The 23,849-nt window shown below is 54.2% G+C and overlaps 1 protein-coding gene across 1 annotated transcript in view; it reads left to right on the top strand.

Annotated features, from left to right (window-relative positions):
• Nucleotides 1-23,849, top strand: part of LOC132213894 (protein Daple-like) — a 46,374-nt gene that overhangs the window by 10,191 nt on the left and 12,334 nt on the right. Inside the window, exons 9-18 of the mRNA XM_059660775.1 lie at nucleotides 1,139-1,284; nucleotides 5,927-6,064; nucleotides 7,619-7,843; nucleotides 7,889-8,080; nucleotides 8,573-8,814; nucleotides 11,687-11,830; nucleotides 14,045-14,141; nucleotides 15,528-15,617; nucleotides 17,247-17,392; nucleotides 22,125-22,214. Of these exons, the coding sequence (XP_059516758.1) occupies nucleotides 1,139-1,284; nucleotides 5,927-6,064; nucleotides 7,619-7,843; nucleotides 7,889-8,080; nucleotides 8,573-8,814; nucleotides 11,687-11,830; nucleotides 14,045-14,141; nucleotides 15,528-15,617; nucleotides 17,247-17,392; nucleotides 22,125-22,214 (1,510 nt within the window). The remainder of the gene's footprint in view (nucleotides 1-1,138; nucleotides 1,285-5,926; nucleotides 6,065-7,618; nucleotides 7,844-7,888; nucleotides 8,081-8,572; nucleotides 8,815-11,686; nucleotides 11,831-14,044; nucleotides 14,142-15,527; nucleotides 15,618-17,246; nucleotides 17,393-22,124; nucleotides 22,215-23,849) is intronic.

The raw sequence follows: 23,849 nt of genomic DNA, 5'->3' as shown, positions 1-23,849 counted from the left end.
TCTTGAGTCAGAAAGGCCTGGTTTAAAGTCCTGGCTCCTATACGTGTTAGCCAGGTGACCTCTTCTGCACCTCAGTTTTCTTATCTGAAAAATGGGGGTAATGAAGCTGCCTCACAGGATTGCTATGGGTATCTTGTGAGAGGAGGCAGTGAAGCATTAGGCTGTGCCTGGCCCACGGGGCCCTAACAAAGGATCACTGTTCTCCTCGCCCATGTCTTATCCAAAGATACCCATTGCTCTGCTTCTTGGGGTGCTCGTGAGCAGCCCTACTAGCAGTACAGTGTGATAAGGCTCCCAGAGCTGAGTGTGTGGCCTGGAGGGACAGGCGAGGGAACAACCCTGACCCCTCAGACAGTCATGTTTTCCTCCTGAACAAGCCCCGGGACTTTCCCAAAGTCACACGCCTGCTGGCGGCAGGGAGGGGCCGCGAACTCCCATTCTTCTCAGGTCTGTGCTCCCTTTCTGTTCCGCATTGAAGCTGTTTAAAAGCAAAGGAGGACATTGCCTTTTTCTACCTTATGTTTTCATCTCACTTAGAATTTTAAAAGCAATTTGGATACACTGTCTCATTCTCTTTCAATGCAACTGTGAAAGTACAAAATGAAATCTCTGACTGAAGGACCTTACCCAGAGATGGCGAGTACTGGGCATATGCGCCCCATAGCCTCTTCCACCCACAGACATGCGGTCAATGATCGTGTCCCCGCTACACCCTCGGCTGAGCCACCTGGATTCCCACCACTCTGAGTCTGGCACAGAGAGCTCACTCTCTTTGCCATCTCCGTTAGTCTCTGAAATCCTTGGCTTCACGGTCAGGTTAAAACGTGGCAGAAAGTGGTGCCAGCAATTCCACTGTCTTGAACGTTTGCATTGGCTCCTCTCTACCATCACCTGCTTTCTTCTTAAGCTCTGCTTGCTCCCCTAACAAACCCAGCTGAGAAAGCAGAGGGGCCATAACCGCCCGAGGAACTCTCAGATGCAGACAGCAACAGCACCCTTGGAAAAAGGAAGGGCACCCAGCTGACCATCCCAGACCCTCAAGCCTAGGGCTCAGGGTGATGGCCATCTCAGGGCCGGGGGCAGAGAGCAGAAGCTGAGGCTCCTGGAATATGGGCTCTGACTCCACTTTGCTCTTCAGCCTCCAGCTGCTTCCTGAAGCTGGACAAGGAGAAGCAGAGCCTCCAGGACACCATCCAGGGGCTGCGCGACGCCTCCCTGGCCCTGCAGGAGAGCAGCCTCCAGCGCCGGGAGCTGGAGAAGGAGAACCAGCAGCTCAGAAAGCAGGTACCCGTGGGTGGTGCCCAGAACATACAGGCATGAAAGTGGCCAGGGGGAGCACCCAGGTGTCGGTGAGCATGCACAGTTGGGGGACAGGCAAAGTCCAGTGCAGCCACTGTTATGGTAGGGGGACAGGAAGCCTCCTGGAGAGGCGTCACGAGGCAGCATGAGGAGTCCCTGCAGCAGTGAGACCGCACACGATGGACCTCTGTGTGCCTCGCTGCCCTCATCTGTGAAATGGGGTTAGCGATGCACCCACCAGTAGGTGTGGTGAGGATGGTGTGAGTTAGTGCAGGCAGAGGGTCCAGCCCGTGGTGAGTGCCTCATGGAAGGAGAGCAGCGCCCTGTTAGAAACCATCAGGCGGGCCCGGGAGAGAAGCAGCGATGGAAGAATTGCTCCAGTGTGGAGACCATGGATGGGCCGTTTCAGGGCTTCGCTGCTGGTGACAGGAGCGCAGTGCCCACTCTCTCCTTTCGGTCGAGAGGATGAGGAAGAGGAGATGGCTGGACTGCATTGCCTTTCTGGACAAACCAGGTCTTCCCAGTAGCACAGTAGAACAGACATCTGGGAGGACAGACAGGCTTACCAGCCAGGTTCATCCTACAGTTACCAGGACCCCATTCACATGGCAAGAAGGGCCCTGAGAGGCTAGTGACAGCCTCCCTGTGCAGGTCATTCTGGGTCAGAGGGCCTCAGTCCATGTAGCCAACACGGGTGACACAGCTGCGTCACGGGCTCTGAGCACACCTTGACGGGTGCCCGGATTCCGGGTGAGGAAGGCGCAAGGTCACTCTTGCTTGCTGACCACGTGTCAGGACTGGTGCTTTCAGGTGTCTGGGTGTCTGTCCCGACCGGCCCAGTGGTCCTGCCAGCGTCATTTGCTGAGGCTGCCCCGGCAATGGCAGGGACGTGGGCTGCAGACCGGAGACCTGGGTGCCGCTGGTCACAGCTCTGCTGGAACTTCATCTCTGGGTGAGGCTGGGACCGCCCCTCCTCCTGTGCAGTGGTTTCTCCAGGCCTCTCGTGGGGCGTCCGAGGTTCCGTGACTCAGGCTTCTCGTCCTTTGAGGCTCCGTGCGCCTCGCAGCAGAGCAGCGGCCAAGCAGCGTGTCCTCTCCCTGGGGGCCCGGAGGAAGGCCTTCCTCGTACCGCGTCACTCTGTGCAGCGCAGCTCAGGGAAAGCCACCAGACAGCCTGGGTTTTAGATTCATGTGGGCGGGCACAGTGAATGCCTCTGTAAATGGCAGCTCAACCTCTGCCGACATAGAAAGGCTTGACCTTTAGAAAGATGAGAACCTCCAACGGGGCGGGTCCTCAGGGGTGAGCTGCAGAGGCCTGCGCTGTAGCCTCTGGCCCAGCTCCCGGCAGGGCTGAGAAATGATCTCTGATGCTTCTCCTGCCCTCGGCGTCCACTCCGGTCCCTCCTCCGCACACACAGGACAGGTGGTGGCTGCCGCCTCCCCACATGACTCCTTAGCCCTGTCTCTCGGGTCCCATCCCCACTTCCTCTCCTGATCAGTTCCCTGTAGGACCCCAGGGCAGTCCTGCCACAGCCCTCAGAGACCTGTCTTGGCTCTGAGCCCCTGGTGGGAGGGAGGGGCCACAGTTCCCAGACTAGCACTGTCCCTTGTTTGCTGCCAGGAGCCCTGCGAAGGCGGCCCTTCTGCTCTCCTCCCTGTCCTGCTCAGCCCGCTGGGGCCTGGCTGCATCATGGGTCCTCCCTAATGTTGGATCGATGGTGCATCTGGGCCATCAGCTAAAAACCACAGGGGACGTGGCCTGACATTGACCTCCCTGGAGCCAGGACAGGCCCATCTTGGACACGTCCAGACAACGTGGCCCTCTGGGAGGTGTCTGAGAAGAAGGGACCAGGGTCAGCCAGGACAGGCGGCTTGGAGTCCCAGGCCCCCGGTGCCAGCTCGGCTCTCCCACCACCCAGTGTCGCCCAGGATGTAGGCTCCCTTCGGTCTGTGTAAACCTTAGTTCCCGAAGTTCACCTCCTTCCCTGTAACTCATGACCTTTCTGTGGACCTTAGAGAGGGTGCGCCCCCCACCCTCACTTGGCACTGACATCCTCAGACTGCATTCCTCTTAGGAAGAGGGCAGCCCTTTGGGGCCTATCGTGGGAACACAAGCGCAGCACAGAGGCTGATGGCAGGCCCCTGGCACCCGCGTGCTCTGGGGACCTGGAGCCTCCACACAGGAGCCCGCGGCCCAAGCCTGGTGCTTTGAGGAAGACAGGAAACCATCTCAGCCCAGTGAGCTCTCAGAGTGGTTCTCAAACTTCCTAATGCCGCGACCCTTTAATACAGCTCCTCATGTTGTGGTGACCCCCAACCATAAAATCATGTTCATTGCTACTTCATAACTGTAGTTCCTCTACTGTTATGAATCGTAATGTAAATATCTGATATGCAGGATGTATTTTCATTGTGCGCGACCCACAGGTTGAGAACCGCTGCCCTAGGGGAAGGGAGGGCCTTCAGGGAAGGACAGGAGTGAGAGTTCCAGTTCCACGGCAAACAGAAGCAGAGAAAGATGGGGATGTCCAGCGGGTGGGGGGTGCTGGGGGGGCATGGGGCAATCACAGCTTCAGACAAGAAGCAGCCATGCCAGATATGCAAAGGTTGGACATAACATTCCTTTCACTGGGACAGATGGGGGGCAGCGGGGAGAAGGATTAACAGTAAGACAGGGAGGGGGGTGAACAAGGCAAGAGGTTGGGGGGCACACACCCCAGGCCCCGTCTGAGAGAGCAGGCCTGGGGTCGGCCCACTGCGGTGCGTTCGGCTCTGCCGCATCCTCACTGTGGGGCTCTGGGCAGATCACTGGACTCCCTGGGCTGGTGTCCTTCTCTGAATGAGGGGGATTGACAGCTGTGCAGGGCCTTCCCCCTCAGGGCCAGCTCCAGAGCAGGCGCTGCCATCAGGGCAGATGCCTGCTTCCTGCTGAGCCCAGACCTGGTGCTAGGAAGTGAGGCAGCGATCAGGAAGGAGAAGAAAGGTGTTCTCACTTGTGAGAAAGACTCAGACACATAGCTCCTTGCAGCGCCTTTTGCTGTTGACCCTGGCTGGGTGGGGCTGCCCCGTCCTCGGGTCCCCATGTTGGGGCAGGGGGCTGGGTGTGCCCACAGGGTGCTGTGAGGGCACGGATATGAGCCCCACTGTGCCTGGCCCTCCCCCTCATGGGGAAGAAGCTCCCTGCCTGATACTTCCTAGGAGTCTGGAGACAGTGCCCAGACCTGTGAGATAAAGGCAGGGCGGCCTCGGCCCAGGAAAAGTAGGCAGAGCTGGCATCAGAGCAGCGATCCTTCCAGGAGTTTGTCAACCTGCCTGTACCAGGCCACCCCCAGCCTGGTGAATGGAGCCGGCTCTCGGTCCTGCTGCTCACTGGGTTGCAGGGTGTCTGAAGGTCCTGCCCCCAGAGGTTCTAGTCAGTGGCCTGAGGTCTCAGGTGTCTAAAAGCTCTGAGAGCCACCTGATCTGGATCGTGGGGCTCCTCTGTTTTAGCTTTAGAGCCATCATCCCAAACCAGCATCAGGGTCAAAAGTCAAATGCAGGCTCTTGGGCCCCAGCCCAGAATGACCATGTCAGAAGCTCTGAGGGTGGGAGGGGCCTGGCGCTCTCAGGAGGGGTCAGCTCTTGTTGTACCTGCCCCCTGCCAGGTGTGAGCTGAGCATGTCACCCTGACAGAAGCTGGCACCCATGCCTGCTGCTTGCTGGCACTGTCAGTTAAGGACACCTGCTCACAGTCACATCGTTAGCAGGGAATGACCCTCTTCCCGTCCCCTGTGGTCATGAGTTTGTTGTCAGTGGGAAGGGACAGCAGCACGGGCCTCGCCTGGGAGTCGCACCTCAGGGCCCACCCTGAGTCTGAATCTGCATCCATCACGGTGTTCAGGTGTCAGGCACAGAGTGTGAGACGTGCGGGTCCAGGCACTTCATGTTCAGGGAGTGGGCACTGGTGGTTCCCACAGAAGAGCTCTGTGTCAGGCCGCTGATTGGGCAGTCGTCCAGGCAGGTCGGAGCTGGTCTGGCCTGGGCAGCAGTGGGGTGTCGAGGGGGAGCCACATGGGGAATGAGGACAGGCCTTGGTGGTCAATTTACTTGGAGGGGAGAGGAGGGAGAGAGATAGCAGAGGACCCCTCAGAGCATCTGGATGAATAGGAATGTCACCAACTGGGTGAAGTCCCTATAGGACATCCAGTGGTGGCTGCTGGCCCCAGGAATGTGGCCTGACCCTCAGGACAGTAGTGGACACGGCCTAAGACGGAAGCATTGAGAGTGAGCAGTGGAAAGCTGGGAGGGAAGCTGACCGATGGGTGTCCATGGCCTTTTACTCTACCATGAGCTGGAAGTGTATACCATGGGCTGAGAGGTGATGGTCCAGGGTATGGGGAGCTCACTGCACAACTAGGCCTGACCTGGGCAGCGGCTCAGGGATGCCACCCAGGAGCCAGGCTTCTCCCTTCCTGCTCTGCAGCCTTGGCAGTGGCTGATGTACCTCCCCAGGAAGTGGGCAAGAAGGTTTCCCTTAAGAAAAGGCCTGATAAAGTGTTCCGTGGGGCTGACAGGTTTCGGGTTTGCTTTAAAACACAGTTCACTCCCTGAAACGGACTTTTGCATGGGCTGGGTCTTTGGCTCCGCAGATTGAAGACTGGCAAGTCCAGATGGAAAGAGAAAAGCAGACCAGCCGGGATCTGGCGGCTCTCTGTGAGGAGCTGGTGGAGGAGAGAGAACAGCTGCTCCGTGACATCGAGACCCTGAAGGCTGAGGAAGCCCAGGAGGTAGGCCCTCCAGCGCCATGCCTCCCCTGGCGCCCCTGCCTGCAAGAGGGAGAGTCCAGGACCATAGGCTGTCCTGGGAGTCCAGCAGTGATTCCCGGGTTACCAGTCTCTTCCCTCAGCTGCAGCTCACACCAGCAATTCCAACCACAGCAGGGGCGCGGGGACAGATATTGCTTCCCAGGGACACTGGCAATCTTTTTGTTTTTTCAATCTATTTTTTATTTATTTCAGAGGGGAAGGGAGAAGGAGAGAGGGATAAAAACATCAATGATGAGAGAGAATCATTGATCGGCTGCCTCCTGCATGCCACCTACTGGGATTGAACCAGCAACCTGAACATGTGCCCTGACCGGTAATCGAACCGTGACCTCCTGGTTCATAGGTTGATGCTCAAGCATTGACCCACACTGGCTGGAGATCACTGGCCATCTTGTTCATGATTGTCATGACTTGGGGGAGGAGAGGGGAGGTGCTCCTGGCTGTGCTCCAGGCTGTGGTGGGAGAGGCCAGAATGCTGCTAAATTGCTAAATGTCCTGCAGCTCATGGGACAGCCCGTAGGACAAAGATCCCCCTTCCAATGTCCAGCTTCACACTCAGAGCCTTGGATAACCTCCAGGGTTGACCTGCCTCACCCCACAGGAAGTCCTGGGGTAGGCAGCCCAGTGCTGGGGCAGCGGCTCAGGGACGCCACCCAGAAACCAGGCTTTTCTCTTCCTGCTCTGCCAGTCTTGGCAGTGGCTGTTGTACCTCACCAAGAAGTGGGCAGGAAGAATGTGGAGTGTGAAGAGACAGAGGGAAGGCCTCCCGGGATCCTCTGTGGACATCTCATTGGCCACACCTGACACATGACTAACCCTAGCTGCAAGGGAGGCTGGGTATCAGGTACTTGAGTTCTTCAGCCTCTCTAGTATTGCAGAAAAGGGGCTTGGGGAGGTGCTGTGTAGACTTAAGAGGCATGCATCTACCCTCCCCCAATATGGCTTCCAGTCTAGGAGGTGGAACGACAGGTGACTTGAGACGTGTGCTATTGAGGGAATATACGTGGGTCCAGGGAGAGTCTTATTAGGTGGAGGACATTTAGAATCATGGTGCAGGGCTTCCCTGAGGAGCTGTCAATCACACTGAGCCCTGGAGGATGAGAAGGAGCCAGTGATGCTGGAGGCCGCGGGTGGAGGCAGGTGAGCATTCACAGCAGAGGGAAGATCATGTGCAATGTCTGCAGGGGAGAGTGGCGTGAGGGGCGGCCACAGAGGTGGGCGGTCAGCTCTCGAGCCACTGTGAACCAGGGTAAAAAGCACCAAGGAAATCACTTTCATTGTTTAAAAGAAGATGTGGTTTTTGTTTCTAAGTCATTTGGCTTCTCTGAAAGTGTTTAGACTGGAACTGTCTGGGTGGGGATCTCCGTGCCTTCACCTTCTGTCCACATCAGGCCTTTGGGAAACGTTAGGACGTCCTTTGGGTCCATGATGAAATGGGCATTCCAGGCCTACACTTTAGGTCTCCAATTTGGACCGAAATCACGCCTGTGTCATTTCCATTGTGTTTTCCTGCAGTTCAAGGATCTTAAACAACTGGTGCGTTCACTGCGGGATAGTTCACAGACCAGCAGCAAGGCCCGCATGAAGGGCCAGAAGACTGAGAAAAAAGTGCTCCTCCAGACGGTGATGGACACCAAAAGGAAAGTGACCATGATGGAGTGGGAGCGGCGGCAGCTGTGCCGGGACCTGGAGCAGGTGAAGGCGCAGGCGGCGCAGGCACAGGAGCTGGAGCACAGGAAGGTGCGGGTGAAGGAGCACGTGGTGCGGACACAGAAGCTGGAGCAGGAGCTGCATCGCCTGCAGGAGGAGATCGAGAAGCTGGCCATGGAGGTCAGCGCCCTGACGACAGCCCCCGAGAGGGTCCACGCCCTCGAGCGGGAGAGCCCGGACCTGTTGCTGGAGAACCAGAGGCTGCAGACGTCTCTGGACACCCTGCAGCCCGAGGGCCTGGAGCAGGACAAGCAGCTGGACACCAGGGTAATTCTTGCCTCAGAATGAGTTAGGACGGATTCCTCCCCGGTCAACTTTCTGGTGGCTTGAATTCGGTTGGATGGGTGTTGTGTAAATATCGGAGAAATGGGTTGGTAGTGCTGTTCAGGTTCTCTATGTCCTCACTGATTTTCCATGCACTTTTCAAAGTGATCAGAGAGGGTACCCAAGGAGCTTATCCAGAGAAAGGGCACAAATTGCCAAGAAAGGTCACATGTGCAGAGAGGGGCCCAGGAATAAGCTTAGGCCCATGGGGCAGTCCGTTTCTGCCGTGGGCCTTCCCAGAGCAGCTCCTTGAGTGCAGGGAGAACTGTCCTCAGCACGGCTGGGTGCTGCCTCTCCTGAGGGTCCTGCTATTTTGGTGTCGACACTTGACCTGCTCTTGGCCCCTCACTCCGTGTGGGGACGTGGGGATCCGGAGTCTGTGGTCCCCCTGGGCCTGCACCTGGTGAGGCATCATCCCCTTCTCCCTCCCGGCAGGTGGAAAATTCCACTCTGAGCTCCCAGAGCGCCTCGCTCACTGCGCTCACAGAGCAGAACACGCAGCTCCAGCACCAGCAGCTGGCGGCAGCCCACAAGGCCCTGCAGCAGGAACACGCGTGCCTGGGCGCGCTCCACGAGCACCTGACTAGGGAGCACGAGGCCCTTCTGGACAAGTACCGCCGCCAGAAGACACTGCTGAGTCGGACCCTGAAGCTGGAGAGCAAGGCTCTCAGTGACAGGTGGGTGCCTGAGGCTGGGGGTGAGGGACAGGCTCCCCGGGCTCCTGTCCCCCCTTCACTCTGGCCCCTCATGTTTCCTCTGGTCCCGCTGCTTCACAGTGAAGAGAAGTAAATCCACCTTCACCCTCAGCGATGTGGAGTTGATGTGGCTGGAGACTGAGGGGCAGGAGGGTCCCCCAGGGGAGAAGGGTGTGCCCACTAATCCCGGTTCAGGGAAACCAGGTGTCAGCATTGGGGTCCCAGCTCCTGGGGGATTCCTACCCCCTCTTCCTTTCCTCTCCAAACCAAGGACCAGGAGGAGAAGTCACCACAGCTGCCAATTTTCAGGGGCGTGCCTTATCTAGCTCCCAGGCCTTTTCCCTGTCCAAGTCTCAAAGTCTGCACTTCTGATTTTCTTTTTTTACTTTTAATTTTGGAAAGTTTTGAATATATGGACGTGTACAGACTAGTATAGTGAAAACCCCGTGTTCCCCTCACCTGCAGCAGCATTACCAATACTCTGCCATTCTCATGTCATCTTTACCTCTGACTCTCCATATACCTTTTTAAGGTAAAATTGATGTACCTTAAATGCATAAATCTTAACTTTGCACTTTTTCAAAATCAGGGCTTTGTGTGCATGTTGTCAGCCAACTTCGTCTGAGCTCCTGCCAGGCAGATCCCTGATTGCAATGACCCCAGCAGGTGCACTGGGAACCAGAGCCTAGGGGAAGTGAGATGTACAGAGGACTCCAATGTGGTGGGGGAGAGAGGGAGAGATGCGCTAAAGAGAGGCTCTCCCACACTTGGAGCAGCCCAGGAGGGAGCTGTCCACTTCCTGTGCTTGTGAGTTGTCCCTGCTGAGTTCTTCCCAGGCCTCTGCCTCAGCAAGATGCTAGGCAAAGGCTGGGGCTCCCTGGGAGCAGCTGAGGTGCAGGGATTTGGCATCACAGGGACCAGGAGGGCACTGAGCCTGCAGAGCCTGCAGAGGGCGCCTGCTGCTGCATGAACTTGGGGGAGATGACATACATTTACACACTCACCCAGTGCTTCCTGTGGACTCTCCCCAGAGCCTTCCACCCCTTTCTCCACCCAGATGCCCATCCTTCGGGGGTGCCGAGATGTCTGCTCCTATCAGACTCTCGTTTCTTCCAGCCAAAATGAGCATCTTCTGCCTCTTGGCATCTCCATCTCTGCCTCCTCCGCACCCATCCTGTGTTCACGAGATGCTTAGTGAGCACCCACTGGGCGCCTGGTGCTGTCTAACATGGTTTGAATGCACCCAGCTGACTACTGATGGGATCCTCCTGTGGTGCCCACCCCTCACCAGGTGCTGCGGGCCCTACCCTCAATGATAACCGTGTGGATATATTCTTATGGCTGTTAACATGGGAAGGTTTGTACAGGTGGCATTTGACTGGTCTGAGGGAGGAGTTCATTGCTCTGCCTATGACTCCTTGCTTGGTGGACCTACTGTGTGATTCAGTGGTTTTTGCTGGTTGGACAGATAGCTGGAGGCCCTTGGTGTGACTGCAGCAGGGCTGCAGGTTAGAGGTGGAGGTGCCTGGAACACAGGCCGGGGGCTCTGTATTCATTTCACCTGACACTTGACTGAGACACTCGCTCCTTCCTTCCCCTGGTGCACATGCACTGGGTGTCAAGCCTCGTACCCGGGATTCAGTGGGGAGAAGCACTCGCAGTTTCTGCCCTGCAGGAGGGTGGTTACTGATGGTTGCGATATGCTTGATCCTGTGCTTTTCCAAGACACAACAGGGAAGCAGGAGGTGGGGACCCTAATGGTCCATAGCCCTGTTTGTCAAACCTGGATGAGAAAGATCGCCGCCCTGAAAGCCCAGCAGAGCCATCACCCCCACCTTCCATTTCCCATGTCTGGGCAGCCTCCACTTGTGGCTAAAGGCCACAGGAAGGAATGTTTGTCTTCCAACAGCCGACCAAGCAGGTGTGTGTGTGTCTGAGTCCGCACAAGTCTTGGCTCCAGGCAGATGGTACAAGTACAGCTGATATGGGGTGGGCTTGGATGGAGGGCTGCAGGCAGGGGCTGAAACCCTGGAACTTGGGTGGACTCTGTCAGCCTGTCTCTGGGTGTGGACACCTCAGGAAGGGGGTCTGGAAAGGGTTTTGCCTGCCTGGGGAAGATTGAAAGGTGATGACTCAGTCTCCACCTTGGACCTGGGGAGGCCCCTGAGTCTCCTGAACAGGGAAGGTTCCTGCAGGAGGAGGAACAGCCTGGGGCTGGTCAGGGGCTCCCTCTTGTGCTCTGCTGCTCTCCGGAGAGGCTGTGTGGGACCCTCTGCAGACTGAGACAGGAAGGAAATAAAAGCCCGAGCTGAGGGGGAGGCTGTGGGAGAGCAAGGGCAAGGGCTGGACTGGGGGTGCCTTGAGGAGCCATGAGGGTGTGCAGTTGCCCATGATGGCTGCTTGGGCCCCACCAGGCAAGACTCTGGCCCCCAAGCTTCCTGGATCAGAGCAAGAAGAGTCGTGTTCCTGAGCTGGGGCGGAGGGCTCACCCAGGGCCCATTGAGGGGGATCAGCTGTTATGGGTGGTGGAATTCTGCTGTGTTTGCAGTGGTTTCTTTGAGAAGGGCGTGGAGTTCATAAAACAGTGGTTTTGTTCCCAGTGGGATGAAGGAGGGAGGCTGCTTTGACAGGGACTGGAAGGGACCATGGAGACACGTCGGGTGGGAGGAGGGAGGACTTGCCTCCTGGGCTGGAGGAGACCCCCGGAGGTGGCCCAGTGACTGTCCCCTCTCTCTGTCCAGCCCTGTACCATGCGGATCCCCCTCTCCCTCAGCTCTGCAGAGAGAAGCCGCTCACCCAGGCTTTGAGGTCTCCCTGGGTTTCCATTCCTAGCGGGTGTGTTTCCCTTCAACAGATACAAGGACCAGCTCCAACATAAGGCGGCGCTGGAGCAGCTGGGGACGCTCTTGACCACCGAGCGGGAGGCTCTGCAGCAGGAGCAGAGGACGAGCACCATGGCCGCCGAGGAGAACCAGAGGCTGCAGCGAGAGCTGGACAGGTAACCACCAGTCCCCCTGCAGTGCCTCTGCCGGGATGCCATTCAGACCCACTCACTCAGCACCCGCTGAGCTGAGCTCAAGTGAGACCCCTGATGATGGTGCATTTTTACCAACCCTGCCCTGGAAGCCCCTGGTGGGAACAAGGTAAAGGGGCCTCCAGCTGGTGGCTGGAAGGAAGGACTCAGCAGCTGGGATGGGGCATTGTCTCGGTTTGGACAGTCTCCCCTCCCACAGTTATGATGCTGATGACTGTCGGGCAGGAGTACCTGCATCCTCTCACACCAGCGATCCCATGAGGGAGGGGGCGTGGTCCTCAGCATTCACGCATTCCCATTTGTGAATTCACCTCCTGGCTGAAATGTACTGGTGACCCCCAAATCAGTGCCCGTGGCCTGTCATGGACGTGCCCAGAGTGGGAGATACTGGAGTTGCCTGATGTGCACATTTGTAGCTGAGGTTGAACAAGGCCTTTGACCCCAGACTTGTTTCAGCTCTCACCTACCAGCGTCCTCTTCATGGGCCACTGAGTGCCATGGTGTTCTATTTTGTGTGCTTTGGAGGCGATTTCGCTGTTTGAAATGGCCCCCAAATGGAGTGCTGAAGTGCTGTCTAGTGTTCCCAAGTGCAAGGCTGCGCTGGGCCTCACGGGGAATATTCGAGTGGCACACAAGGGTCATCCGGGCCCAGGTATGGTGCTGTTGGCTCTGAGTGTATTACACGAGGCGTCTTTATGTCTTGATGAGCTGACAAAACGTGACCAGAGACTCCCAGGAACCGGTGGGAATAGTTTCAGTACTCACTAATTCAGGGTTCACGTGGTTGGGCAGAACATTATACTGTGAATCACAAGAATTGACTGAGCTATTGTTATCCTTTAAAAAATCCACAGCAACAGAGGAGGAAACAGGCTCAGGGAGATTAAACAACTTGTTCAAGGTCAATGCTCCTAGTTAGTGACACAGGCAGGATTCGAATCCAAGTCTTGCCTCAACCCAGAGGCGTGACCATATGAACCCTTCCTTCCTACAGCCCTGAGTAAACTCAGCTGCCTGCAGTGGCCGGGCAGGTCCAGCAGGTGGGGAAGGAGAGTCAGCAATAGACCAGGCCCTGGTGGAGAATACAGCCCAGCTATAGAGGCTGTCAGCTGGGAGGCAGGCGGGGCTGCCAGGTCTTCCTTCTGTATGTTGGTTGTTGTTTTTTTGTTTTTGTTTTTGTTTGTTTTTTTGTTGTTTTTTTTCCCTGAGAAGAAGATATCTGAATGTTGATGGGTACCTTAAAAGATATCTGAATGTTGATGGGTACCTTAAAAGTTTGGAATGCTGATACAGTAATTATTTTTTTGTTTTGTTTGTGTTTTTTATTAAATCTGCTTTTTTGGGCAGGACAGAGGAATGGGAGGACCTGGAGACATATTTGAGGCCAGGGACCCTTAAACCTAACCCGCGAGTATTCACAGGACCACAATGGCGAATCTTTTTATCTTGTTCTGTTTCTTTTTTATGTTATTTTATTTTTTTTAGTTGTCTTTATTGGAGAGACATCAATTAATAAAATCATACACACTTTAAAATGAAATAAAATAGAATAAAATAAATAAATGTTAAAAAAAATTAAAAAGCTGTGTGGGCCAAACTTCGCACACCTGTGTTCACATTGAGTCCATGAGCCTCTGGTCATATGATCTTTTTTGGTATAATCTACCCCAAGGAATCCCAGGTAATGATGATGATGATGATGATGATGATGATGATTTAAGTGGATATAGGTAACACTCCAGAATCTTCTATTTTATTTATCTCAGTAGTTGAAATTAGAAAGGGGCTTGGAATTGGGGAGAAGAGCTGGATATAGACATAGAGTCTTAGAGCAGTAATGTTCTGATTCAGTGTTTAAATGTTTGAATCAAAGAACCCTTTTTCCAAGTAGGCAGATGTGCCAAAGCCTCAGATAGAAAGGACTTTAACAGGGATGCTCTGTTGCCGTGGTGTCCGAGCCTGCCTGTTGTTCTACCCCAGCTGGCAGTGGGGTACCTGGGGTAGCCTCCTCGAACCCCAATGAACAGAGTTTGAAAACCGCTGATTTTGTTCAACCCTTCATTAACACATGAAAAAAACTGAGGCCCAGAGAGGTTGCAGTTTTGATTAAGGTTGCACAACTGGGACAGTGCCTGGGAGTGTGCCTCAGCCCTTGGCCTTGTGTCTCTCTACCCCTAGGGCCAATTCCCTGCACCAGCAGCTGAAAGGGGAGCAGGAGGAGCTGCAGACCCACACTAAGAAGCTGCAGACCTCCCTGAACAACACCCAGCTGCAGGTGAACTGCTGGCAGGCCCAGTGCAACTGCCTGAGGAAGGAGCAGGAAGAGCTGCTCACAGACAACAAGGAGCTGCAAACCTCCCTTCATGAAAGGCAGCTGGAGGTAAACCACTGGCAGGCCAGGTACAATGGGCTGAAGGGGGAGCAAGAGGAGATGCACACACTCACCAAGGAGCTGCAGACCCACGCCAGTGAGCTGCAAACCTCCCTTCATGAAAGGGAGCTGGAGGTGAACCACTGGCAGGCCCGGTACGATGGGCTGAAGGGGGAGCAAGAGGAGATGCACACACTCACCAAGGAGCTGCAGACCCACACTAAGAAGCTGCAGACCTCCCTGAACAACACCCAGCTGCAGGTGAACTGCTGGCAGGCCCAGTGCAACTGCCTGAGGAAGGAGCAGGAAGAGCTGCTCACAGACAACAAGGAGCTGCAAACCTCCCTTCATGAAAGGCAGCTGGAGGTAAACCACTGGCAGGCCCGGTACAATGGGCTGAAGGGGGAGCAAGAGGAGATGCACACACTCACCAAGGAGCTGCAGACCCACGCCAGTGAGCTGCAAACCTCCCTTCATGAAAGGGAGCTGGAGGTGAACCACTGGCAGGCCCAGTACGAGAGGCTCAAGGGGGAGCAAGAGGAGATGCACACACTCACCAAGGAGCTGCAGACCCACGCCAGTGAGCTGCAAACCTCCCTTCATGAAAGGGAGCTGGAGGTAAACCACTGGCAGGCCAGGTACGATGGGCTGAAGGGGGAGCAAGAGGAGATGCACACACTCACCAAGGAGCTGCAGACCCATGCCAGTGAGCTGCAAACCTCCCTTCATGAAAGGGAGCTGGAGGTGAACCACTGGCAGGCCCAGTGTGAGGGGCTGAAGGCGGAGCTAGAGGAGCTGTACGCTCTCAACAAGGAGCTGCAGGCCGACGCCAATGAGCTGCTCACAGAATACAAGGAGCTGCTCACAGACAACAAGGAGCTGCAACTGTCCCTGAATGACACGCAGCGGGAAGTGAACAGCTGGCAGGCCCAGTACGAGGAGCTGAAGGGGCAGCAGGAGGAGCTGCAGACTCACAGCAAGAAGCTGCAAACCTCCCTGGACAACACGCAGCTGGAGGTGAACCACTGGCAGGCCCAGTACGAGGGGCTGAAGGCAGAGCAAGAGGAGCTATACGCCCTCAACAAGGAGCTGTACACCCTCACCAAGGAGCTGTATGCCCTCACCAAGGAGCTGCTCACAGACAACAAGGAGCTGCAACTGTCCCTGAATGACACGCAGCAGGAAGTGAACAGCTGGCAGGGCCGGTATGAGGAGCTGAAGGGGGAGCAGGACGAGCTGCTCACAGACAACAAGAAGCTGCGAACCTCCCTGAACGACACGCAGCTGCAGGTGAACTGCTGGCAGAACCAGTGCAACTGGCTGAGGGAGGAGCTTCAGAGCACGGACATCTCGCTGACCGAGCTGGACAACCGCTGCCAGGTGAGGCCTGGGGCTGGAGGGCCTCAGGACGCTGGGTGGGCCTGTTCCCTGGGCTGACGCCTTGGGCTCAGCCAGGTGGGAATGGGTCCTCATTGGCATCTCTGCTCAAAGGGTGTGTGTGAATGTCACTCAGAGGCAGAGAGGAAGCCAGAGGCAGTTGACTGGGATGAACACCATGACTGGAAGGGGTGTGCTACAGAACACCTTTCACCTGATATTTGCTTTTTGTCGGGGAGGTGCATGGAAGCATCCAAGTACCGTTTCATCTCCATCCTCTCGACTGAGCACTCTGCTCTCTGTGTCATCTCATTTAATTCTCACAATGATCTTGTGAGCTGGGGTTCCCATCCTTGTCCCTCTGAAGTAGCGGGTTGGAACCCCGTTTGTCTGAAGCCAAAGCTTGGGACTTTCCTGCTACACCAACCACGATGATATTCTAGAGCAGGAGCTGGCCAGCCTCAGCCCAAAATTCAGGTCCAGCTTCACGCCTGTTTGTGTACAGACAACTTTCTAGTAGCCATATTCAAAAAGTAAGAGGAATCAGGTGGGATTAATGTAGGGGTCTGTTTTATTTAACCCTTATATCTAAAATATCACATGTAACCCCAAAAGCTTATTAATGAGATTTTTTAAAATAATATGATTTTTTATTGATTTTTTGAGAGAAACATCCATCAGCTGCCTCCTGCATGCCCTCTACTGGGGAGTGGAGCCAGTAACCCAGGCATGTGCCTTGATCAGTGTGGGGCGCAGCTACAGTGTTTGGACAGGTTCAAGCCTTGGACTGATGAAAGGGCACAGTCCTCTCATTGCGACGTGCAAGGCCCAGCTTGGAGGGCAGAGCCTTCCCAGCACAATTATAGCCAACAGCTACAGTGGTAAGCTTGAACCTGTGGTCCGAACACGTGGCCCCACATGCCTGAGTGATAGAGTTCAGGTGCATGTAGTTGAGTAGGACTGAAACCCACGAGAATGTTGTCAACATCTTGATCACGCCCTTCCTTTGCCTCGTGGCATCTGCTATAAAATAAAGACACGGCTTGTGGGCGCTGGCGCTGTCTCTATGTCAGAGGAGCAGCATCCCACTGAGACCCAGCTTTCATTCTCTTGCTGTCTTTTCTTAATCCTTCACTGACCCCTCTCAGGGTCACTGAACCAGGCTGAGCTGGCCTGGCACATAAGGCAGCCTGGGGCTGAGTATGCCATGGCCGTGCCGGCTCACCACAACTCAGAAATTACACTGGTGATTTCTTAGTGAATGGGACACTCAATCTACTGAGAAACACACACACCGGGCAGCTTATTAATGAGATACTTTACATTATTTTTAATTGTTATTAAGTCCTCAGAACCTATTATATATTTTGCACTTATGGCTCAGCTCAGACTGGCTGCGTTTTCAGTGCTCAGCAGCCACACGTGGCCAGTGGCTGCCTGATTGGACAGTGCAGCGGCAGAAGGCTTGGCCATCCCCATGGCATTGGCCGTATTGGTCATGCCAGCTGACGTAGGTCATACCAAAATGACCATCTTTGTGCACGTGGCCTTTTTCTCCTTTTGGATGTCGACTCCCAGCAGTGGAATCACGGGAGCGTGTGGTGTTTGAGACATTGTCCATCTGTGTTTTAGCTGGTCTCCCGCCTCAAGGGCAACTTGGAGGGAGAAAAACGTGACCTGCAGAGCCAAATCCAAAGGCTGAAAGAGCAGAACCAGAGGCTTCTCCAGGAGGACGTGGAGGACAAGGACCAGCACCAGGAGGAGCAGCAGCTGTACGTGTGAGGGGTGTGGGCTGACGGACGCCCGTCAACAGAGGGGCCGTGGCTTCTAGCTCCACGACTAGACCGCACCATTCTGGGCAGCAGAGAACCCCTGGGTGCATTGGTGTCCCAGGCAAGGGGACGGACCATCCTACCAGCACATCCTTCTCTCGTTTTCCCGGGAATGGTTCTAGATTTCTGCACATAGGGGCGGTTGGCTTTGTTGGCTTTTCAGAGACACTGCCCCCTGCCAGACGCTTCTTAATCTTCTTTTGGGATCAAGTTCACTTTGAAAAATACAACAGTGATAAAGAGAGGCTCCTAGGGAAGGACTTCAGATCGCAGGCTGAGTCCTTTCTGCGTCGGTTTTTCCCTTAATGGGCTGCAGAGTGGGTTGTTGGTGTGCAGTGGCTGTCCTCCCTCTGCGGACATTGTGTTTGCCAACAGGCCTGGCCCTGCAAAGTGCACAGAACCAGTTACCTGGTCTCCATGAACCAGTAGGAGTGATGGGATGTGAGCAGAGCTATGTGCACACAGACGTTGAGGAGCACCATGGAGGTAGAAGGAAGCATAGTGGTAGGAGTTGGGGTTCTGCTGCTGACATGGATGGGAAGAAGGCTGGCCAGTGTGTGTGTGGGGGGGATAGGGGCAAGAAGGTGGGGCAAGAAGGAAGGCTGGGGGAGGCAGTGCTCAGCTGTGGAAGGCTTCCATGCCTGGCTAATGAGTCGGATTCACTGGGAAGTGGGTGATTAAGGGATGCTGGTGTACAGGGCCTAGGAAGCTGCCAGAAATGAGGGCAGGAGGAAGAGCCTTGGTGCTGGAAACCTTGTGGTTTGGAAGTCAAGTCATCTGAGATGCATCTTGTGGGTCCAGGGTGGTCTTCACCCCTCGGGGCTGTGCTGCTGGGACTGTCCTTCCTTGTGATCGGGAATGGCTGGCCAGTGTGGGACAGAGGGACATGGCCACAGTGACCACTGGGGCACTGTCCCAGCTCCCCAGGGTGACGATTCTGCTCACTGTTCTCCCGGATTTGTCTGCTCATCTACAGGGCGCTCAACACCTACCAAGGATGGTTGACATGGAAAACCTCACTGTACTTTTGGGGTAGAAGTGAGAGTTTGTACCCTGAAGTGGGCTCTCTATAACGCAGCTGCTAAAAATTACCAGCAAAGCTTGGGCAGGTGCAAACTAGAAGAGTAGGGACCTGGTACCCTGGGGGATGATCTGATGACGGTTTTGCATTAGAAAGTGTCTGTAGCAGGTCAGAGAGTGGGCAGGCTTCCTGAGCCTGCTCCAAGCGGAGTCTTCCCCAGCCCTGGGATAGCTGAACCATGAGTTTGTGGGGCTAGGGGACGGCTGTGGGAACAGAATAACACAGACTAGAAGAACAGAGTCCGAAATGAGGGCGCTGGGAGCAGAGCAGGTTCGTGGCCAGGGACCCAGTGGTTTGCAAGCGATCACTTCTCGCGGGTGCTCACTTTGCGGTGAACTCGCGGGAAAGCCCTTGGATTAGGGGGCCTGGGCACCTTCTTGACTGAAGGAGCCCGAGCAGCTGCCTGGATGCCGAGGACTCATTTTCAAGCAGGGAAAGCTGGGGTCTGAGATGTCAAGGCCACATGGGTGAGGAGAGGCAGGAACTGGACAGGAGCCGGCGGCCCAGTGGGGGGCGCTGTATAGCGAGCACTGTGTGCATGGCTCCTGGACCAGTGATGGCGTACCTTTAGAGCTCGGCGTGTCAGCATTTTGAAAAACCCTAACTTTACTCTGGTGCTGTGTCACATGTAGAAATTTTTTTTTAAATTAAATCTTTATTGTTCTGATTATTATATTTGTTCCTCTTTCCCCCCCCCCCATAACTCCCCTCCTCCCAGTTCCCGCCCCACCCTCCGCCCTCACTCCCCACCCACTGTCCTCATCCATAGGTGCACGATTTTTGTCCAGTCTCTTCCCGCATCTCCCACACCACTTTCCCCCCCAAGAATAGTCAGTCCATTCCCTTTCTATGTCCCTGATTCTATTATAATCACCAGGTCATTCTGTTCATCAGATTATTTATTCACTTGATTCTTAGATTCACTTGTTGATAGATGCATATTTGTTGTTCATAATTTGTATCTTTACCTTTTTCTTCCTCTTCCTCTTCTTAAAGGATACCTTTCAGCATTTCATATAATCCTGGTTTGGTGGTGATGAACTCCTTTAGCTTTTCCTTATCTGTGAAGCTCTTTATCTGACCTTCCGTTCTGAATGATAGCTTTGCTGGATAAAGTAATCTTGGTTGTAGGTTCTTGGTATTCATCACTTTGAATATTTCTTGCCAGTCCCTTCTGGCCTGCAAAGTTTCTGTTGAGAAATCAGCTGACAGTCGTATGGGTATTCCCGTGTAGGTAACTGAGTTTCTTTCTCTTGCTGTTTTTAAGATTCTCTCTTTATCTTTTGCTCTTGGCATTTTAATTATGATGTGTCTTGGTGTGGTCCTCTTTGGATTCCTTTTGTTTGGGGTTCTCTGCGCTTCTTGGACCTGTAAGTCTATTTCTTTCACCAGGTAGGGGAAGTTTTCTGTCATTATTTCTTCAAATAGGTTTTCAATATCTTGGTCTCTCTCATCTTCTGGCACCCCTATAATTCTGATGTTGGTACGCTTGAAGCTGTCCCAGAGGCTCCTTACACTATCCTTGCATTTTTGGATTCTTTTTTCATTTTTCTTTTCCGGTTGGGTGTTTTTTGCTTCCTCTCATTTCAAATCATTGACTTGATTCTTGCGCTCCTCTGGTCTGCTGTCGGGAGTCTGTATAATATTCGTTATTTCAGTCCGTGTATGTTTAATTTCTAGTTGGTTCCCCAATATAACATCGAGGGTCTCATTAGTTTTCTTGTAGATCTCATTAAGTTTATCGGCGGCTTCTAAACAGTTCTTGAGAGACCTTAAAAGTGTGGTTCTGAACTCTATATCTTCCATTGACAATTTTGTCCTGTTTCTTTGTCTCCGCATTTTGTTATGCTTCCTTGGTGCACCCCCTAGTGGACTTTGTTCGCAGTCTTATAGTTAAACCTTGATTGTTGTAGCTAATACCAGGGAGAGTTTGACCTCCAGGCCAAGTGGCTATGAGAATCAGCTGTGTCAACAGTGAGAGAACTTCTGTCCTCTAGGGAGGTGCTAATCTAGCCTTTGCCTGAGGCTATCCGGCAAATGCCTCTGTGCAGGGCTTGGGCAGGGCGGGTCGCACAGGATCAACAGGGTGGGCCGGAGAGAGCAATTATGGCAGCTCTCAGTCCTGTCCCCAGGGGCTCTGCCTCTCTGAGTCCCAGCACCTGGTGCAAAGCTGGGAGAGAAAGCTGCACTCGCTCTGACTGAAGCCAGACAGTCCCGCTTCTCCCGTTTGAGTCTGGGTCCCTAAAGACTCGCCTGTATCTTGAGCTCAGAGTCTGTGACTCCCTCCCGATTGAAAACGCCAACCGCGCCCTCCACCACCAGCGGGCTCCACGCACTCCGCACCTCAGAATTTGACTTCAGCACTGCGCCTCCTCTGAGTGTCCGTATGCGTTTCTCTTTCCTCCTAGTTGTAGGACTTCCACTCAGCCAGCGTTCCTGTGGTTCTGGGTGATGTCAGTTCCGTCTTTTAGTTTCAAAGTAGTTGTTCAAAGCAGCAAACTCCGGCATTAACCTATGCTGCCATCTTGGTTCTCCCACATGTAGAAATTTTTTGATATTTACAACCATAGTAAAACAAAGACTTATATTGTTGATATTTATTTCATATATTTGAATGCCATTTAACAAAGAAAAATCAACCAAAAAAATGAGTTCGCGTGTCACCTCTGACACGCGTGTCATAGGTTCGCCATCACTGTCCTAGACAGACAACAGGAAAGCATGCCATGCCCTCTGCTTCAGGAAGGCCAGGCTCCCTCTCCCAGGAGCAGGGGTGCCCTCTGGCAGCCCAAGGTTTAAGAGGTGTCTCTCTGGTCCTTTCTGTGTTTTTAAAAATGTGAACTGACTTCCCACGTTTAGGAATTAAGAGATTGTGCTTCAGAGCCGGGGCTTCTGGATCCTTTGGGAAAAGCTGTCAGAAGCTCCGCCACATGGAGAGCGGCGCTTCGTTTGCAGGCCCCGCGTTAGGTCCCAGGTGGCACCAAGGGCTCAGCCTCGCCGTAGCCCCCACTCCTCCCTCAGGTCCTCCCAGGCCGCTTTGCTCCTGATCTTATCTGTTTGGCTCCCAAAAGGCTTTGAGTTTGTTTCACTAGAAGTGTTAGCAGAAGCCCAACATTGGAGTGGGCCCTGGTCGGAGGTCTGACTTTGCTAAACTGACCTTTTTAATCTGATGCCCATGCCCGTCTAAGTCACCGAGGGCAGACCCCTCCCCACCACTAAAGGTATCATTGGGCTGCACCCGCAGGAGCTAGCCTAGCCCTGGGTCTGACCCGAGTGCCCAACGTCCTGAGCTGACGTGGCCCGAACCCTCGGGGTTTCCCAGCTTGAGTGTCAGATGGTTCGGGGGCTCTCTCCTGAGGTGATGTCCAGCCTGACCCTAGGTGTTCAGCTGTCTCCTCGACGTGTTAGGCTCCTGGACCCATGTCACATGCTTCCATCCCCGTATTCCCAACTCAGGGGTCATGGTGGTCATGAGCACCGTGATGTCTGAGTCCCAGAAACACACTGGCTCCTCTGGGCCAGGTCCCAGGCAGGGTGATGCGTCAATTTATGTGTTTTATTTTAAAAAACAGACTGTTTTTCTCTCTCCTCTGTTAGAGACAAATTCAATGGCTTACAGAGACAAAATGAAAAACTGGAAGAAAAAAGCATGGCTCAGCACAAGTTCCATGATCCAGCGCCAAAGAAGTGAGTTGATTGAAGCGTCAGTAGCTTACACCCAGGACAGAAAGCTTGCTTTTTCACGAGTGGGGGAAGCTGTAGCACCTAGAGCAGCGGCCAGTTTGTTGGGCCCGTACCTTCCGCTGTATGGCAGGTCCCTGTGTGCAGGTCCATCCCAGCATGGAAAGAATTTAGAGTTTCTTTCAGTCCCGCCCTCAGTTCTCAGGGTTATCCTATGAGGGATGGTGAATGCTGCTGGCCAGGAGCCTGTTTAAGGGCAGAGTCTGTGCTTTTAGAGCCACTAAAGCAGGCGTATCAGCTTTTGTCTCAAGATTGCCGGACCTAGAAAATCATGCTTCTGTTTTGGGAAGGAAGCTTGGGGCAGATGCCTGGACCAGCACCCCTGTCTTCAAGCACAGGAACCTTTTGTTCTGCCCTCCATTCCTCTGGGTTCACTGGACCCCCCCAGGGCAGGTTCTCAAACACATTCCCTTCCCCAGAGAGCAGCAGCCCGGTGGTGGGCCAATTTGACCCCCAGGACTGCCGGCCTCCGTCCAGCAGGGCTCCCCCTGGGCCCGGGCCTGAGCCCAGGAGCAGGGCCTTCCCATTGTCCTGTCCCAGCCCAGGCTTGAGGTCAAATCACCATGAGTCCCGCATGGCCTCTCTGTAGAAATCACAAAATTTCAGAACCTCCGCCTGACCCTTCTGTCGACAGGGAAATTGAGGCGCCGATGAGGAAATTGAGTGGCTTGTGTAAGCACAGTGCTGTTTCATGGCAGAGCCAGGACCAGAACCCAGCTGTGGTCCTTGTTACATTAGAATGCTTCATTTCCTGTTAGCTGCAATGAATTACCTTTTACATTCACTATTTTCATTTATTTAGTTATTTTTCCAATCCTCACCCGAGGATATTTTTCCCATTGAGATTTAGAGAGAGTAGGGGTGGGAGGAAGGGAAAGGGGAAATGAGAGAGGGAGGCAGGGTAGGAGGGAGGGAGGGAGAGAGAGAGAGATAGAGAGAGAGAGAAGGAGAGAGAGAGAGACATCTATGTGAGAGAGACACATCAATTGGTGTCCATCTTCATACACCTTGACCGGGGCCTGGGATCAAACCTGCAACCCAGGTATGTGCCCTTGTTGGGGGATCAAACCCACCACTCATCAGTGCTCAGGCCGACGCTCAACCACCAGGCAACACCACCCAGGGCTCACTGTTTTTAATTCAAACGGCCCACTCTCCTGCCCTCTTCCCCTCACCCAGATTCCTCAATGACGAGAATGGGCAGAGTATGCCAGCCAATTTCTTGTATTATTACACCTAGCAGAAAATGAGGAGGTCCCTGACTCTTTCTGAAAATGGTGTTTTGGTGGAATTTTGCCAAACAGCATGATTAGGTCAGCACGGCACCACTTCCTGCCCTTGGCACAGTAATCAAGAGCTGAGAGCTAGGTGTGAAGTTCTGTTTTCCCGAGGGGCTAGTGTGGGTTCCTGCCATTTGAAGGCCTCCAACCACCCCTGGGTCTGTGCAGATTAACTGCACATTGTGTGCCACCTCCTGAGCCCCAGGGGGGATGAGCATGGTGATGGAAACGAGCACCCTCATTCTGAACCAAATTAAGCGCCACCTTCTCAGGCTGGTGATGGAAATCCCAGCTTGAGTAG

Source organism: Myotis daubentonii, chromosome 12, assembly GCF_963259705.1.
Source record: "Myotis daubentonii chromosome 12, mMyoDau2.1, whole genome shotgun sequence".
Classification (NCBI taxonomy): Eukaryota; Metazoa; Chordata; class Mammalia; order Chiroptera; family Vespertilionidae; genus Myotis; species Myotis daubentonii.
This window is presented reverse-complemented; position numbering and strand designations above follow the sequence as displayed.